General features: G+C 37.1%; 2 protein-coding genes across 7 annotated transcripts; one reads left to right on the top strand and one right to left on the bottom strand.

The window, feature by feature from the left end:
* Positions 1-3,434: 3,434 nt before the first annotated feature.
* Positions 3,435-7,616, top strand: LOC143449558 (cell cycle checkpoint control protein RAD9A-like). The gene is made up of 4 exons (XM_076949848.1): positions 3,435-3,795; positions 5,203-5,354; positions 5,869-6,087; positions 6,857-7,616. The coding sequence occupies exons 1-4, from the start codon at positions 3,528-3,530 to the stop codon at positions 7,481-7,483; spliced, it is 1,266 nt and encodes a 421-aa protein (XP_076805963.1). The 5' UTR covers positions 3,435-3,527; the 3' UTR covers positions 7,484-7,616.
* A 49-nt stretch (positions 7,617-7,665) lies between these two features.
* Positions 7,666-18,322, bottom strand: LOC143449647 (ankyrin repeat domain-containing protein 10-like). Of its 6 annotated transcripts, none has more exons than XM_076950236.1 (7): positions 17,937-18,322; positions 15,967-16,119; positions 15,725-15,816; positions 11,541-11,692; positions 11,226-11,372; positions 10,241-10,495; positions 9,799-9,936 (listed from the first exon to the last, which is right to left on the bottom strand). In XM_076950236.1, exons 1-6 carry the CDS (start codon positions 18,144-18,146, stop codon positions 10,254-10,256), a joined length of 996 nt encoding a protein of 331 aa, XP_076806351.1. In that variant the 5' UTR covers positions 18,147-18,322; the 3' UTR covers positions 9,799-9,936; positions 10,241-10,253. The 6 variants fall into 6 exon arrangements, with proteins under 6 accessions (XP_076806077.1, XP_076806428.1, XP_076806153.1 ...); XM_076950171.1 differs by having other exon boundaries at positions 9,804-9,942; XM_076949962.1 differs by lacking the exons at positions 9,799-9,936; positions 10,241-10,495 and adding an exon at positions 7,666-9,032.
* Positions 18,323-18,391: the final 69 nt, after the last annotated feature.

Below are 18,391 nucleotides of genomic sequence, written 5' to 3'. Positions count from 1 at the left end.
CGATATTTTTGTGTTACATTCGGCTGTTGGCTATTCTTCGGAATATTCTGAAGAGAACGATATCAATTTATCGCATTTCGTTGTACAAAGTTATTCCACTATGACAAAACGCACGGTCGTCAGTGCACTATGATTTTAGCATGACGAAATGTAAAGTTGTGTCGATGTTTGAGGCTACTGCAGTCGAACCTGTCGAACGCAACTCACGCTTAAAGTGAGGGCCAAGTTTTGTCAAGTCACTAGCAAGGCTTAAAGTAAACAGTTTTTGTCAAAACTGTATCACAAAAGGCAAATGTGACGCCAATTATGACGTCTTGTTACCTTGTAAAAACAATGTGCATTCGCATGACGCTGGTGTTTCGATCACAAATGATTAAAACGTTTCGTGTGAGGCACAAGAAATAGGAAAGTTAAAAGCGTACTTAGGCTCGTAAGAAAATATCGTGCGTTTGTTCGGCCTAACCTGACTTACATTTGGTGTGGGCTGTTTGTACGGGTGAAGGATGATGCTACTGACTGTAAGCTTCAGTTCACTGAACTGAACTCGGTCTTGGCTCATCGCTAGTTCAAAACCAGTAGTTGCCTTGAAGATACAATACTTCGCTTTCTACATGTCCTGTCACCTGTGAAATTTCAATGCTGAAAATAGACATCAACTACAAACAAATACCTGCGCTGTCCTTTGCCATCCAAATTCCAAGCTCCCCTTCCACTAATACAATATTCCATACAATTATTCAAAAGTTGACCTTCAAGCATAGTGATGTCACATTTTGACAGAGGTGGGCAGTCGGTACTTTGAAAGTACCATCGGTAAGCGTACCGGTACCTGACAAAAAATGTACCCACGGTTCCAGTATTCGGTACTATTTTAAAAAAGTAGTTTAGTACTTTGTCGATACCGGTACTTTTTGTGTAAAAAATACTGCTGCAAATGCAATGTTTGCCGCTATTATGCCCCCGGTAAAGGTTACTCCAGGTCAAAACATATGTGACGTTAATCGCTTGCAATATTATTTGACATTTCTAAATTAAAAAACAGCAACAGATGCTAAAATTAAGGATTAATTAATATGTACTTTTGAAAATATACTAGTTAAAATTTTGAAATAGTCACTTGAAAAGTACCGAGTACCCGGATCGACTGAAATTTCTTGCAAAAAATAATTCGGTATTGAGATTCGGTACTGAAAAAGTACCGCGGTACAGTAATTTGGTAGGCTACTATCGTATCGTGGTACTGCCCACCTATGCATTTTGACACCTTAAACAAAATTGCCGCCACTTGTGGTCATATTTAACAGTACCCTAAATGTAGCCTACCATGCATTTTTGGCAATAATTACATAATCAGCAATGTATAAATATTACTGAAAAATACTTTTGCCGATATATTTCCTGTCAAATATTGTTTGATAGGATATATATTGTATTATTTATTACTTTCCTTAAATAAAATCCAGAAACAGAATAGTCAAAAACGAAGACTTTTGATTACTGGGATAGTTAAAATAAGCATTGTTCCTATATAGTCATTATCCTGTTAGTAACTGTTTGTCACTACCAACTTTTCACGTGACTAACATCATAAATTCTGATTACATAATGCATCCGTCTTTCATTATTGTGAGCCTCGGTGGTGTATTACCTTGTTACAAATATTTGCGCAAAACTTATTGTCTTCTTCTTTTTTCCTTATTAGGTATGACATTACTAAATTTGCTCATCCTCTATCTTAATTATAAATCAATGCAACACCTTCTGCTAAGTGCACAATTAGTGTTAATTATAAGCAATGTTGTCGTGAGCATAGGCCTATGCAAATCTTGCTAATTGCCTTTTATCTCCTTAGAATACGAAGCTGATAAATTTTGCAAGCAATTGTGCAATATCTTGTGGCCTTCACGCTATTATAACAGGCCCTTTCTGAGTTACCGCCGCCAATTTTTTGGGTGGCAAGATTTTTTTGATCACCTTTACTTAACAATAGAAATTGTTGACCCACTTTGATTCTTTTATAATTCTAAGCAAACTGGTCATTGGATTGTAACGATTTCGCTCAGGTGAGTTGCATATGAATTCCTTTACGCGATAAAAAAAATTTGAAAATATGTTGCCTGGCTCTATATATAGGCCTATAGTCTCTCCTTTAACAAGAGAGACCAGTACCAACAAGAAGTTATCGGGCGCTTACGCGCTACGTTGCGAGATTACTGATTTGTTTTCCAGCAATGTAGCCTGTATATAGAACTAAAAATATCTAGCACAAAAAGTACAAGCTGGAAAAACTAAGGTAGGCGAGCTCAGAGATCGATTGATAGAATCACTGCAATTACGGTACTTTTTTAAAAAAGCGTTGATAAAGTAAAAGCGTCGTCGCATGGGTCTTTGAAAGTTTTCAGAAGCCTCTAGGACAGGGCTGTCCAACCTTTTATTATAGTGGGCCGCATTGTCACTTGAAATAATTCAGTGGGCCGCAGAACCTATTAATTTTCAAGAAAAATTGATGAAATTAACTACTTTAACAATATCAGTCATCAAAGTATTCGGAGTGAAAATGACTAGCGGGCCGCACAAAAATCTCAGGCGGGCCGCAGGTTGGACATCCCTGCTCTAGGACATATCATTAGGAAGTTAGAAAGACGTTAGCTAATTCCTCTATATTTTAATATAAATAGACCTCAAGATTTCCTTTGGGGAAGTTATAACATGTTTAACTTCACATAGCCTATTTATAAAGTTATTAAAAATGAAACTATATAAAAAGTAACATTTTTACTTCTCTGTCAAATTTTTTAGGCCTACACCATGTCTTCCGTTAAACTGTTTTGAAAGCTTACCTGGGATTGCAAAACACCTACACTCTTACAGTAAAGAAGAGAATGCATTGCTCTGCAAATTGCAAATACTCTCTCTGACTGCATATCTACCTACCTGCCTACCCTATTAATTAGTGATGGAGTTTCACAAAGTCATGAAATTGTCATCACTTATGACTACCAGGCATTCTTAAACTACATTCTGCAGAGGCTGTAGGCTTTTTGTTGGGAGATTGTTCAACTATCCCAGCTAGGGCGTAAGGAAATTATGTTGCACCAAGTATTATGTAAAGGTTGATTTCTAACATCTATTATTCTATATAAATCGATAATGACTTGATAGACTTGATATTTAACATCTATATAAATGGATGATGACCATCATCAAACCAAAAGCGTTGTCAAGGACTTTTTCTTCTACTCTTTCTTCAACCATAAACGTTTTGTTACCGTCTAATTTGCAAGAAGTGTAAGAGTAACTAAGTAACAAACCTAATACAGTAATACCAACCTCTGCTCCAAAGTATTTGGCGTTAACAAGTTTAACAACACACGCATTTGATAGATCGTATGATGTCTATAGAAAGCTTAAACATCTTCAGCTTAGCTAGGTTTATTGCTAGCGCCAAATCGAATCGTTGTTTTGGTCGCAGTTTATGGATTTTTGTTATGATGATCAGCTCTTAGTTATACAGTGCAATTAGCAAAATGAAGTGCATATTACCCGCGGTGAACGTTAAATTATTTGCAAAAGCGATACACTGTCTTGCAAAGATTGGTTCGGAAATATATTTTGAACCACTGGAAAATGGCCTTGCTTTAAAGACAGTTAATTTATCGCGGTCAGCTTATGTTTGCTTCTTGTTCATGCGTTCAATGTTTCATGTTTACGAACATGGTTGCGGCGATGTTACAGTAAACGGTGATGCTGTTGACACCTTTAAGTGCAAAGTAGCAGTGAAGACAATGCTACAAGGTATGGCAGTATCGTATTGTACGGTTTTATATAGGTTGAAGGTTTTATATTTTTATGGTTTATTTACATATTTTACGGTTTTATAAAGGTACAGCTACTTTTATATACATCTAAACTATTAGCATAAATGTTGCCTGGTAATAGCATCCATGCCGAATTTTTATCATTACACAATTTGAAAACCATTTATTTTGTTTCAATGTTTATAACAAGTATAAACTGGTTTATGAAATAAACACTACAACAAGTTGAAGGCCAGGAGCTATGGTGCAATACAATACCATGGTAAACGGTCACCATTATATATGCTAGGGGTGGCCAACTTGTCTACAGGTTGTATCGAATTCAAAATTTGTTATCAGTTTTTGATCAACTGCTGCTAAAATTGTTCCAAAACCCATATTTGCAAACTAACTCCGGTAACAAAAGCAAAATCGAACGATTCTTGAGTTTTTATTTTCCACAAACTTTCCATAATCAGTAGCTATCATCGTGTTTGTGAGTAAAATTGCCAGGGGGTGAGGGGTTTAGTAAAGATCGAAGGTAGTGGTTGTAAAAATTGTGGTTGCAAGCTAAGTAGCTTTCCACTTCAGAACAACAGTGCATTTACTTCCAAAACTAAGGAATGGGCTGTGGAAGGTGCCATTATTCATGCACTATCCACTACTTTGCTACTTTTTTGCATTATTTGAGAAACCAACGCTTTAGTCAAAGACTTTATGCAATGAAAGTTGTCGTATAAAGTTCTATCCATGTAATTCTTTGTAATTCCATTGTAACATATTTACAAACAACAGGAGTAGTAAAATACGCTTGAAACATACACAACTTTTTTCTTCACCAAAAAGATATCAGTTGCAAAAGCTAATTCTTCTTTGAGGAACTTCTCATTGTGGCAACTTTTCATTTATCGTAACTTTGCATGCATTTACATTTAAAATTTGCTAAAGATGCAAATTTGTTTAGGCCTATAAACAGTAGTTAATGTAATTGATGTTAATTAAAAATGAAACGAGGAGAAGGCTCGAAGAATTAGGTCATAATTAAGTAATGAAAATCTACCTTTGCACAGAGGAAACCAATTTTTTTATTTTATTGATAATAAATTGATTAATTTTTAAAATTTCCTTCAGACTTGTTTATCTATTTTACTCGTTAAGTGGGTTTGAACAAAATTTTAATAAAATTGCTTGTTGACGTAAAAGTTAAACTCCGAAAGGTTTTAATGAAATTGAAAATCACTTGTAATTGACTGAAAATCGTTGATCGACTTGTTGGCCATCTTTGATCCATACAAACAATGTTACGATCTGAAGTTACTTAGAATACTGTATTCTGATCTTGGTCCACGCTGCCATGTGTACTGTGATTTTATCACCAATTGTTTACTGTATGTTGCATGGGCAGTTTTCAAATCACTAAGCTCCATTGAAAGGTCCGTTGAATCATGTGATATTAATCTTGATGAAGAAGAATGCAGACTTGTCTTCCAGCTCAAATGCAGACATGGAATTACAAAAACTCACCAACTAACTTTCCAGGAATGTGACTCAATTCAGGTAATTTTTCAATGAGACCATTTGGATCTAAATGAAAACCTTATTGCATTATGGAAAGGTCCCTATACTTGGCTTCGAGCCTCCGGGTAATGAGAAGATATTGCTCTTACTGTCGGGCCACTGGTACAAGTTAAAGTAGGTTGGCTATTTCCTTTTTCTTGATGCTGTTTACCTTCGGCAGTTATGCCCTCCCATATTATTTAACCCTGGATGGTGGTGACCAAGGTGACAAGCTTTTTTGAAATGTCCATGATGTGAAATTCAAACGCAGATCAAACGATTATCAAGCGACTGTTTTTACCACTGGGCTTTCTTTATTGCAGTATAGCAGTTGACAAATTATGTCTCATGTATCTTTTAGCATTCTGTCGATAGTTTACATGCCTATTATAAAGGGTGATAATTAATTGTTTGCATTTACTTATTGCTGTTATTATATTTCATTATTATTTATATTATTATTTGATTTATACTATTATTTTAACAATTATGTTTATTATTACATCTCTCACAGGCAGTTTTTGCAAAGGATCTTCTCCCAAACATTTTAAAATGCGAGCACAAGCTTCTAAGTGATGTTGTTGTCAATTTTTCACCAAGTCTAGAAGAGATATCACTGTGTGTCACACCCTGCCGAGTAAACATGAAGAGCTATACTGACTCTGACGATGAAGCATCTCTCACAATGAGAACAGAAATGAGTCTTAATCCTGAAGAATTCGCAGATTTCCAGGTAGATGCATGTAAGAGGATGTGTATTTTGTAGGGATGGGCCGATACGAACCCAAACCCGAATAGATTCGCCGAATATCGCCTTTATGGAAGGTTTGGGCGAACACGAATACCAACAATGGCGAACCCGAATACAATATTACTTATAAATTTACTGACTTTTGTTAAAAATGATGATCTAGTTTCTCGATAAAGCTAAACTAGAGTCAGCAGTACTTACAATGAAGGTCGTTTTCCTAACGAATTTGGTTTTTCAATTGTTTTTTAGACTCCATTTTTCGAAAGAAAGCGATTTGTTTATCGATTACGTCATTTCAGAAGCAAGACTTGACAACTTTTAGATGAAATTTTATTGTTTGTTTCTCATACGAATAGATTCGGGATTCGTTCGTGTCGACCTTCATAATATTCGGGTTCGCACGTCCTCACGGCACATCCCTAGTATTTTGTGTACTTTGGAAGTTTCTCAACTTTTATGAATTGAAAGTAACTTTACAGGACCAAGGGAAATGTTTATGTATCAACTTTTATTATGACGACTTCAGATGACTCAAAGCAGCTTATTTGATCCCTTCAGCTTTAAATTAATGAACTTTCACTGCATAGACCATAATTAAGAACTTAACTTTACTTCTTTGCAAATGATAATGTGTCAATTAATGCATATGATTACTGTCTTTCTTCAATGTAATTGTGACTAGATGAGATTGTGATGAAAAGTGAGGCATGTTGTCTAACAAATACAACATCAACAACAATGTTTTTGTTAGATTGGAGTTGACACCGATGTAACTTTCAGCCTGAAGGACTTACGAGCAATCCTGGCATTTTGTGACGTCGCTTGTATTCCTATTCAGTTGTTCTTTGAAGGTGGTGGTAAACCCTTGATATTTACTGTCGAACAAGAGAATTATTTCCGAGCGAATTTTGTTTTGGCTACGATAGCAAATGATGAATTTTCATCCCAAAGAGAGAATAATGTCATGTCCAACACAGCTTTCAAGACGAAAATGGTAAATGGAAGCAAAAACTTGCAGGTAAAAAAGAGCACCACAAAATCAGTGGGTGCCAGGTATTCACGAACAAAACAGTCATCAATTAATCAGCAAAAAACTTCATCTGTTCTGCCCAATGGTTCATCAAACTCAACCGAAATGTCTAATCATGGTAGGACGTCCCCACTAAACGAAATAGTTGAGGACACAACTAGGAATAACGGTGGACATGCAGATGGCAGTCCAGAGATACCAGATCAAAACTTTGCTGTGGGCCAAGATCATATTTCCTCTCCAGTTGAACCAGAGTATAGAGACATGAGAGAAGTATTTTTTGCCCCTTGCCAAAACGATGATCATACTATTGTTGTGTTAGCGCCCGATTCTGATGAAGAAACTTAGTTGGATCTGATGTTATATTTTACTCTACCTTTGTGAAATTAGAGTTTGTCGTACCAGTGTTTGTATTTCTGCTAATGTTCTGTTTGCTTCTACTGTCGTTTGTTTTACTTTTTATATTCCGCACACTTTTAAACCTAACTGTTTGGTGTAGTCATTACACTCATGTTAGGAGACTATAAAGCTCGAAATTCAGGTGCGATTTAATACAAAAACCCACAGAACAAAACTTCATACAGGCGTAAATCCTGCAAGTGAACACGAAAACATTGGAAACTTAACCAAAAACGCATTATTTTAAATACAAAAACACAGGTGAGGAATCGCAATTGCAGTGATGCTGCAAGCAGACATTTCACAGGTATTTGCAGAAGTTTTAATAGGAAGGCAGTTAAAATACAACACATTATAGCCAAACCGAAACATATGAAAGTTTAATCTCACAGCTGCAAATGAAAATAGAGATGTTTACAAAGTAACTGAGATGAGCTGAAATCTTCACAAAGCTACATTTAGTGCGAAAAAATATTTACAGTTTAATGTAGCCAGCTACACTATAATTAAGACATCGATAAAATTAGAAAATTCCAACAGTCAGTGTTTGTGGTTTACTAAGAACTTAGTATTTTGATAAAATAGTTTTGCACGTTTAGTTGAATCCACAACATCAACTACCTCCAGAAGATCTTATGCAAGCAAACAGATCAGAGATGAATATGTGACTTGAAATAGCTTTTGCTCATAAATGTGAATTGGTTTTAAAATGGTAAATAATGTAAAACAGAAACGCAACTTTGTGCAAATGAATTACCAGGCAATTATGAACAAATTGTAAGAAAACAACCTAAACCAACAAATAAAATCGATCTAAAAGTGATGAAAATATTGGAAATTAAATTCTCAATACCACACATGTCTACAAGACTGCAGCTTCAGCATTAAAAGGCTTGCTGGTTCATGAGAACATATTAACACTCCGGTTTGAGTTAGCAGCAACTTTTAATCACAGGGTCAGCTTTTCGGAATAGTTAACAAAAGCAAGAGAGCAGCACAGTTTTTACAATGTGCTATGATTTCAGTGGATTTTACGAGATGTTAAACAGTGAAAATATACCTAACAGAAAACAATTCACTATACTTTTCAAAGCCAGCCAACCCAAAAATTATTGCCAACCCATGTTATGGATGCCTCTAAGAGATTGACAAAATTCATTATTTCCATTAAAGTTTTTCTGCTTTAAGTTTGTTGCAAAGTCATCTTCATCAATGCATTCCGCAGTGTCGCCATAGCCATGTAGATGTCCCCAAAGCTGAAGATCGTCTTCAAGATGCAGTTTCATGTCCATTCCTGGACTTGGAGCACGGACGTAAACATCATGGGCCCTTCCGTTGAAAGCGAAATTATTGTCACTGCTACTGCAGTCCATCAAATCTTCTTTGACTGTTTCATTTATACGTGAACGTCCAGATGTCATTTTAATGCCGCCAACGCAAGAGCTTTTTTCTATTAATTTGCTTTCGGCTTCGTACGCGGAAATTCTTTGGTATTCATCTGTGGTGAAAGAGCATGGCTTATTACTTAAAACTGACATCTTACGAAATTGTGCACATCCACACAAAACACCACAAACAAATACAACGAAAGATGGTATGAAACAATAACGCGACGCAAATGTCCAAAGAATGTCTTCAATGTAATTGGTCTAATGAGTGAATACTCAATTTGAATCAAAGATGTCAAAGACCATGATACATTTGTATTTGTCTCTCAAGTAGGTACTGTGAATAAAAGCTTCCGTTTGCACAGTTTGTCAATTTATCAATGCTAACTGGTTGAGGTTCTGGTTCTGCATTGTCCATGCTGTCCATTTCTTCATGGTTTGAAGCGGTGTCATTAAACGTTTCTTGCAAAAACCCGTTTGGGTGAATTTTTACTGGAACTTGTGCATCTCCTGCTTGTAAAGAAAAGCCAGACATGTTTGTAAAGTTGAAAAAACAATTCAGCAGCTGTATATATGGTAAAACAGCTTGCAAAACAACTATTGCGAAAAAAACATACATGGATTCTACAAGTTCAAAAAGCATTTCTACTGCAGCAAAAACAGAACTTTTCAAAGAAAAACAAATTACTCAAGAACAATATTTTTAGGAATAATGACACCCTAAGTGACTTTGCACACAGGCAGGTGATTGTGAATATCCTAAAAAATTTCCATTGTAGTAAACTTCATCTTCATACTGAGGAACTCCCTGAAGATCTCGGACATACTTTTCAGCAGAAATCAAAGAGTCTATTTCATTTTGGTCTTGACTATTTGCTGGTGTTGGAGGAATGACGTCAATGTGTGGGTTTCGCTTAAGTGTTTCATTAGCGTCACAATCGTCCATGGCCACACAGTTATCTTCATCAGTGGAAGTATCAGCATCAAAGATATTTGCTTCTGACATCACATCATCTGCTTCTACACAAGAATAAATGTTTTAAAGATATCGAAAGCACTTCCTTTATCTCAAGGATGAGCAATTGAGCATATAATATCAAGAAGCATTGAAAAGTGCTTGTAATTTTCATGCATGGCATAACGTGATTGCGCAGGTTGGAGACAAAACCTCCGCCCATTATTACATATTTCCTCTGGCTTACTTATGTACCTAAATTCTAATCAACGTTTCATGAAAACTTTATTTATGGAAATCAATTGCAATGGATAGTCTGCATATACCAGTAGAAAACAAAGGATTGAAAAACCGAGAAGTTACCTATTAATATATGCTAATAATATCCATTTGAATAGACAACGTTTATCCTAGGATGAGATGTGGCAGTACTGAGTTGAGAAGCGCAATTGTCATGGATTACTGTTTCTTTGAGATGATTTCCTGGCATTGCATATTCCATTTTGTCTTCATTTTCTTGGCAGGATGAGTTATTATTTTGATTGAAACTGACATGATTAGTGAAAGTCTTTTCGATAAACAGTTCATGGCTGCAGTTGTGATTTGAAAGCATCGATTCTGCATAAACATGACAAAAAGCGATGGAGAAAGCTCGTAAATTTGTAACAGTTTAACTGAAGACAGAACACAAACGTGGGTAAATTATTACACAACATTAACTCAAAGATATACAAATGAGAAAATTGACAACCATTACAGTGTATTCAAACATCCATTTGCACACATTAAAAAAATGTCTGAATTAAAGCTTGCAGAAATCAAGCTATTACAGCTTACATTTATGCATCATTCTTTTCCATCCGGAGTAAGGTATCTGTTCAATTACTGTGCCAGGCAAAGCATATAAAAAATTGCAATACAATCGCAACAAGCGTGGATTTCATGAATAAATAGCGCAGCAATGAACAAACCAAATATTACCCAAACAGAGTAATTTGTCAGCAACACATAGAATGATTGCACAAGCAATAACATACAGAGCAACATGAAATGGTCTTAGCTGGTTACAAACAAAAATAGTTAATTCACAAAAGAATGGTAATCTGTACAAAATAATATTTCCAACAAATTTATTCGTGGAATTTTAAAATCATGTGAACCAACACAACAAATAAATTCTTCACGGGTATATTGATACAGTCAAAAATACAAAAAATCGAATAGCAAAATCATTAGCGCACAATTGTGTTAACATGTGAAATCACGGTTAAAAGAGTGCCGAAGCAATTAGTAAAACTTTCTACAAGAAAAACTTTAAGGCATTAAAAAATCTAATGGATGCACACACCTGCCACACGCGGCCGCTTAAACAATGGTATACTTTCATCGTTATAACTTCTCTTTCTGTTCGAGGTCCCGTTTATTCCGTTCGTTGTGGCCCATCCATTTGTGTGCCCATTGCCATTGCCATTGGCAAGATGAGAACCAGATGATCCTGAAAAGCAACTTGTGATGCCATGATCCAGCTTTTTTTAAATAAAGTATTTAATTATGTTTTTAATGTTAATTCAATATTTTAATGTTTAATAAATATACGAAAATTAATTTAGAATCTATGAGTAAATAGAGTAACGACATTACTCATCGCGATTGTAAAGCTTACCATTCGACATATGATGAAAACCGTTCGTGTGTTGGTCGGATTGACAAGGTGAGGGTAGGTGACTACACGCTTGCTCAAGCAAGGCGACGCATGCTTTGAAATTTTGCTTTCGCGAGAGGTCGCCAGCGGTGTATCCATTGTTATTGCAAATGCTGAAAATACATTTGAGTTGCGGCAGCATATATCTCTATACTTCATAAGGGAGGCAATAGAAGTGGATAAATAGCAACTAATAAAAATTTTAATATTGAGCGTTATGTCAGTGACAGTCACAACTTGAGAGAACAGATACTGTGACCCACAAGTTTAATTAATTTTTTCCACACATGTACTTTTCCAAGAATAGCACAAAACATTGAAAATGGTTTGAAGTTTAAAACAACAATTTAGAGCCGTTGCTTATTACAAAAAGTATCGAACCGTAAAAATTCAACATAAATAGACACACGACAGCATGTTCTTGATGTAAATTGAATATTACATTGCGTATATTTATACTTTTTATGATGGTGCAGTTACATAACGTAACTGTGATACCAAAAGCAAATCATTTGCAAGCATTCACAATACGGCAGCCGCGCAATACTGCAAATACTGCATCGTTTTCAGAATTGTAAACGCATGCGCCGGGAGAAACCTTTTCACATTAACAGAAGGTGGAGTGAGTAATAATCCTTCACGCACAACCATACGCTTACGCACAAGGAAGCTATCTTGGGCCAGATCGTAGAGATAAAAATACGGCTTAACGTGACCTGTGCGGTTTTAAAGGCAAAGCTTTGGTCGGAATCTTTGGGTCGTAAATCATCGTAAATATCGAGTTGATGCCAATACCGTCACATGACTTAAATACTGGTACGGGTGTTTTATGACTTGTCAGCTTCCATACACCGTCACTGGTACGGCTACTGAGCCTGAGCGCCTTATTTCATTTCCAACGCTGTGGGAGTGAAGTTCGCTGGCATACGTCACGCACTCAAATCTTAGGAGAAAAAAGGGTTGGTTTTGGTGGTTAAATTTTCCCATTACCTCCTGTCCACAATCGACAATAACATGAAAACGAGACATTAGTGACGCAAATACGCGAGTAAGTTTCCGCAAAATTCGTAACTTTCCAGACAAATGAACCAACGAGGAAATAAACAAATTAAGCGTTATTTGTCTACCATAGTCGACACACTGTTTTTTAAAACCTCTGTTTGCTACTTGACTTCACGTTTGTGCTTAGAACTGTGGCGTAAACTCAAAATAATTATTTTCTTAGGTTAATTAATTACGCCTTTCCAAAACAACAAGTTAGTTAATCGAGTGGTTGGGTTTTGATTGTGGTAACCTCGTTTCCAAAAAAGCTAGTCCGAAGAGACAGCTCATTCCCGTATTAATTATAATTCTCTGACTGAACTTCAACAGTATTTTTTGAAAATGAATGTCAAAAACAGTTAAAAACTCGCGCGATTGCACGGAATATCAAATTTCACGAGCAGGAAAAAACACATTTGTATACTGCGCCAGCAAGACGACTACGTTTTTCTTCCTGACGTTTAAGATATCCCAAATTTACTTCAAACCTACAACAGAATAATTTCCGTGCTGAAGCATTATGGCAAAACACCGGTCCTACGTCGTAATAAAGGTTCGGGAAAATCAGCAACCATTAAATCGTGCGATATATTTTGATGACACATTGTAAAATTTGCCTTGACGTATGAGCAATTGTTAATAACGAAACAGCAAACACTATTTATATTCACTACTGGCCCAGTAATTACTGTACATCATGATCTGTATTGAAGCACGAGAATACAGCGTTCGAACAAGCAAGCATAAAGCTTAGTATAGTTTGCATTTGCATACACGCATTTGTATTGAAAACGTTACGGGGTGTATTAAGTTTCAGAACTGAAATTAACTTAGGCTAAAAAAACGAAAACTGCTTTCCTGGTAATCTTCTATCTATAAACACTCGCGGAGATGCCGTTGGAAATAATCATCACGAATGTTGCTAGGACGCAAAAATTACTATGAGCCGAAATAAAAACAAATGATAACGACAAACAGTCGTTTCGAATTTTCAAAAGCAACAACGTTGGGACAAATCATTGTGGCGGCCAGGCACGCATTTCGAGCCCTGAAGCGCTACCTGGCAAAGATAAATATTAATTCCACTCAAAAAATCGATTCGGGCCACTCAATGTGCTTCCCGCCATTTTTGAGAGAACCTATCAAAAGCTTTGTGTGAATCTATGGCGCGGAACTAAAAAGTTAACAAGTACATTAGGAATGTATACATTAAGAATTCGTTACAAAACATATGTTTCGACAATGTTTCACATTCATACATGGCGGGCCTGAAGGTTGAAGAGTAGTTCGAATTGTGATAAAAGAGATACCGCGTTAAAATTAACTGAACAAACGAAAGATATCGTTTAACGGTCAAGGTGTGTTAACAACGTTTCAGACGTACGTCAACATATTAATATCAATACTTAAAAAAAGATGACGATAACGCGTTGGCAAAATCAAATACGCAAAAGGATGCAGTCGGCGTTTGCGCCTGCAATTTATGTAGCTCGGTAAAGTGACAGGTTGCTTTATTGAACTTTCCTACGCTTCGCCAAGCGAAGGAAACCGGCACCATTGGTTGTTGCTTATTGCGGAGTTTTTGCACGAGCGACGTGTTGGTTCTACTCTGTTGTAAAATCGAGTAGAACCAAATTTCAAAGAGTTGAAAAATGAGCGGCTTTAAATATTAATGTACACGGCAAGCACTGATCGATGATATGTCCCTATACATCGCATTTCCCAGCGTTCCCTTTAGAAAAATGTCCGCATGAGAACAACTAATGGGACATGAAAATAGGTTTAACGCTCGCAAGATTGCAAGAGAGCAGATGGCGCATGAAAAGACAATTTTGTACAGTCGTATGTTATGGTTGATACGAGTAGGTTAGCTATAATCTGAAAGCACTATTCAGAAACGCAGAGTATGAATAATGACGGCACCGGAAATTTAAATCAGCCCCGCTCGCCTTATATGTGTGGCGATTATACGGATTAAGATGAGCCTCAGTGATAAACAAATGACAAAACGCACAACCCGTTAACATGCAGTATCTATGAATATTGTCTATGTTAACTAATAGTAAAGTTAAACTATGTGATTTCTTTTGTGATTTGCATAAGCTAATGGCTGGGGTCCACCGTTTATGCTACACTTCGGGTTACGTGGAATGATTAACAACAGACTATCAGCAGCAGCAGCAACAACAAGCTGATACTCAATAAGCGTCTCATGTCGTGCTATTAAGAAATTTAATTTTAGCAGTGTTGTTATGATAAACACGGTCGTGCCATAAAACATGATTTTGTTACATTGGTTTCGTTTCTGCTTTCATAGTTTACTGGCGGAGTATACACCACATAAATAAATAAATGGATTAAATACTACCACTGTGCTTCCTCTTACATCAATTGAAAGTAACGTAAAGCAAACAAAACTACAAACAGCCATTAGAAGCTATATGAGAAACAAAGTTTCGTAAATAACGGATGTGTTTACAGGTTATAGGGGTGGCGCAATACACTAAAAATGCAGTGTATACTGCCTTCACGTTTGGACCGCCGGTACTGATAATAGCCAGTGTTAATACACATTAACTTTAATCCTACGTCGCAAGCTCAATTAACACCGTCAATAACGTATGAAACGTCGATAACCCTGTGACAACCGCCCAATCTTAGCAAGGCGACAACTAAATTCAGATTTGACAATTCTGCCTGGTACCAGTTCATTTTCTCTGTAGTTATTCACGTCATGTTACATACATTCAGTAGAAAGATACATCGTTCTATTATCTGGGAGCTATATGCTAAGCATTTGAATATTTTGTCCCTTGGTATCAAGTTACCTTCGTAACCTGTACGAAACGCACATAACAGCAGGTTGGTATGCAACATTTCACCAAACGATTTTATTGCTCGTCCAACTACTGCGTAATAAATCTTGCTGCGTTACGTATGTCGTTACAGGGGGTACTGTTGCTAACCAAACTCAACTTGAAAGTATACGGCATACTGCCCAATGCGCCCGTATCAAACAAGCGTTTTAAGATGGCGAGCAAGTAATCCAAGTTCAAAAGCAGTTTATGAAAACCAAAGCAAGCGAAGTATGAATGTGAACTCACTTGGCCATGGTACCGTTCCCGATCAGGGTTCTTATGCATTCGATGTTGCCTACACGTGAGGCTTTGTGCAGCGGTATCTCACCGAGATAATCCTGTTTCAAAAAGAAAAGTGACTTCACAATCACAATCATATGGTTTACCAGATCACACATTTATATACGCGGTAACGTGTTTTCACAATAAACTCGGTATTCACTTCACTACATAACGAATGCGATTAAAACTGGTAAACCAAAACCTACCCTTGCGTGGATGTCTGCCCCTGATTTGACCAGCTCGCACAGGCAGTTTGGATGACCGCCGAACGCTGAGATGTGTGCTGGCGTTTGCTGAAATCGACTGGTTCTGATGTTCACGTTAACTCCGGTCATTAAGAGGCCGTTTAAACAATCAATCTATAGATACGCGTAAGAAGCTTAACTCCTCGTAGGCATTTACCGTAAGATATTTGATTTAAGTATGTATATTAATTAAAAGGTTGCAAAATTTTTTTGATATAAAATAAGGTAAAAAAGGGGTCAAATACTGTAGTCAAGCACTTGACAAACACAGGTTTTTATAAGTGGACCGTTTATTTTTATTAAATCGGTTACAGTTACGTAGTTGAGCGTTCTCTGAAACATGTTCAAAAGCACACTGTTGTCTTTAGAATATTCCCGCATTCCGCGTGAGAGTTAAACAAAAATTCACACGGGAAAACATTTTCTAGCAAAAGTCAAGGAGATGGGGAAGCCGAGACAACTAAATAAACTATCATCGTTAAATGACCGATAATAATAAACGAATGCGTTTTGCGAGGGGCAACAAAAAGGCGGAGATGAAAGTCGTGGAAGTAAACGGTGACCCAAGAAATTGATGCGAGTAGTTTCGAGCAGCGATAGTAGCAACTTCGACCACACGAGAAGGAAGAATCCTGCTTGCCTGAGAGGAACTTGGACAAACGAGGTAAGAAATCCAAGAAAATAGAACCCGAATTGCAGGCTCTCCAAACGGCATTCTGGCATGAGTAATAAATTTTACTATGGTGTGATTTACGGTTCGTCACGTAAGGTTTGCATATTTGAGTAGGAAGAAAGGTAGGAAGGCGAAACCACGAGAACAGAAGAAAGTGTTCTGGCCGCCAGCAACGACGTGTTTGTGTATAACGGTGGGAGAGAGCCAAATGTTATCGCGAGATCGAGAAATGCTGTCATCGGGTTATTATCACTTTAACCTCGGTTAGTCTAGCAGAGAACACGCAACGTAGAGCGAGAAAATCCGAAACAACAATTTCTTCTACGTTATGGGATTTCGACTGTTTTGACGCCTATAAAAGGTGCTACATTTAATATCTCCAAAATCTACCAGTATTCATACTAGCTATTAAACCCGGGCACGCCTATTGCTATAAAAAGGGTACGTAAATAAAGGAAAAGAATAGCAAAATTCAATGTGCGCGTCATAAACCATCGACGTGCACTTTCGGCCAATATAATTGTTAATAAGAGTTAATTGATTTAAAGATGGCAGTGTCCCTGTTCGACCTTAGCTCGGGAAACCGAAAGCACTTTATCCCACTGAACGTTTGATAGGCACCCGACCTCAGTTTAATACTGTGGGGTAAAAATGAAATAAACAGCTTGTCAAACTCGCGGCGAATGATGGTTGTGTAAAATTCGAACACAGCGACTCCGATGGAATACACATCAGTCGAAATTTTTCATTCAACACATTAGATACGGTTGGTCATTGGTACTTAAACTGGAGCATAAAATGCATTAGCATTGGACGGTTTCAGACAACTCGGCCGTGAAGCTTGTATGCCATAAAATCTGGCACGCGTATTGCTTTTGATTTGTACATGTCTTTAGGGCGGTGCGTAAAGGAAAAACCAAAGGGAACAGATGGACAACAGAATATACAACCGGCTGGGATACGACTAAACTATTAGTATTAAGACAACGTAGTGCGCACATGGCAATTAACTTTCACAATGGCGATTAAGCTCGACGTGTCGATTACCGCCAGCGGTACCCCACAATCTAAGAGACCACCGGAAAGAAACGCCCCGATAAAGCGTAATCATCCTTTCTAGTCAATTTAAATGCTGTATTAGTCTGATGACAACAAACATTAACGTTTTTCGGATTTAAAGTATGCACTGAAAATATAACAACTTCAAATTTAGGTTATATGCTATTTTACTGCACAAATTGCTTATTTTAAGTCATACCTTTCCGAAATAAGCTGCCCAGTGTAAAGGCGTCCAACCGTAAAACTGATCTTCAACTACCATTTGATCGGGTGTAGCAACTGCGACCAGCCGGGATAGAGCAACTGCATTCCCGTCGCGACATGCTTTGTGTATCGGGTACTGACGGGCAATGACTTCCTCGCTTTCAGTGCCCCAAAAACCTAGCGGGGTATCGTTGTTTGTATCCATACTTACACGTAGTTTTTCTTCGCGCAAACGTTGGAGAAACCTTGAAACGACAGTTCTGCGCTCCACGATGAAAAGCACTTAAAACGTCAAGCCTATGCAGGTGCAGTATGGGCTATCAGTTAGGCTATATAACAATATCAATCACGTAACTGACTGTGACCTATTAGACTAAAAATGAGGCTAAATTAGTAAAAACATCAGTACTGTACAACAATTTATCAGCCGAATGAAATAATGTAAGTCTT

This window comes from Clavelina lepadiformis, chromosome 1 (genome assembly GCF_947623445.1).
Source record: "Clavelina lepadiformis chromosome 1, kaClaLepa1.1, whole genome shotgun sequence".
NCBI classification, from domain to species: Eukaryota; Metazoa; Chordata; class Ascidiacea; order Aplousobranchia; family Clavelinidae; genus Clavelina; species Clavelina lepadiformis.
Note: the sequence above shows the minus strand (reverse complement) of the source record. Positions and strands in the feature narration are given on the sequence as shown.

What these genes read in the sequence shown, in the direction of transcription:
- LOC143449558 (XM_076949848.1), top strand. Translation starts at nt 3,528, where the DNA reads ATGAAGTGCATATTACCCGCGGTGAACGTTAAATTATTTGCAAAAGCG. An exon ending in AGTGAAGACAATGCTACAAG is followed by an intron (nt 3,796 to 5,202) that starts GTATGGCAGTAT and finishes TTGCATGGGCAG; the next exon opens with TTTTCAAATCACTAAGCTCC. An exon ending in AGGAATGTGACTCAATTCAG is followed by an intron (nt 5,355 to 5,868) that starts GTAATTTTTCAA and finishes CATCTCTCACAG; the next exon opens with GCAGTTTTTGCAAAGGATCT.
- LOC143449647 (XM_076949962.1), bottom strand. Translation starts at nt 18,146, where the DNA reads ATGGATACAAACAACGATACCCCGCTAGGTTTTTGGGGCACTGAAAGC. An exon ending in GGGCAGCTTATTTCGGAAAG is followed by an intron (nt 16,120 to 17,936) that starts GTATGACTTAAA and finishes GCGTATCTATAG; the next exon opens with ATTGATTGTTTAAACGGCCT. An exon ending in GGGCAGACATCCACGCAAGG is followed by an intron (nt 15,817 to 15,966) that starts GTAGGTTTTGGT and finishes TTTTTGAAACAG; the next exon opens with GATTATCTCGGTGAGATACC.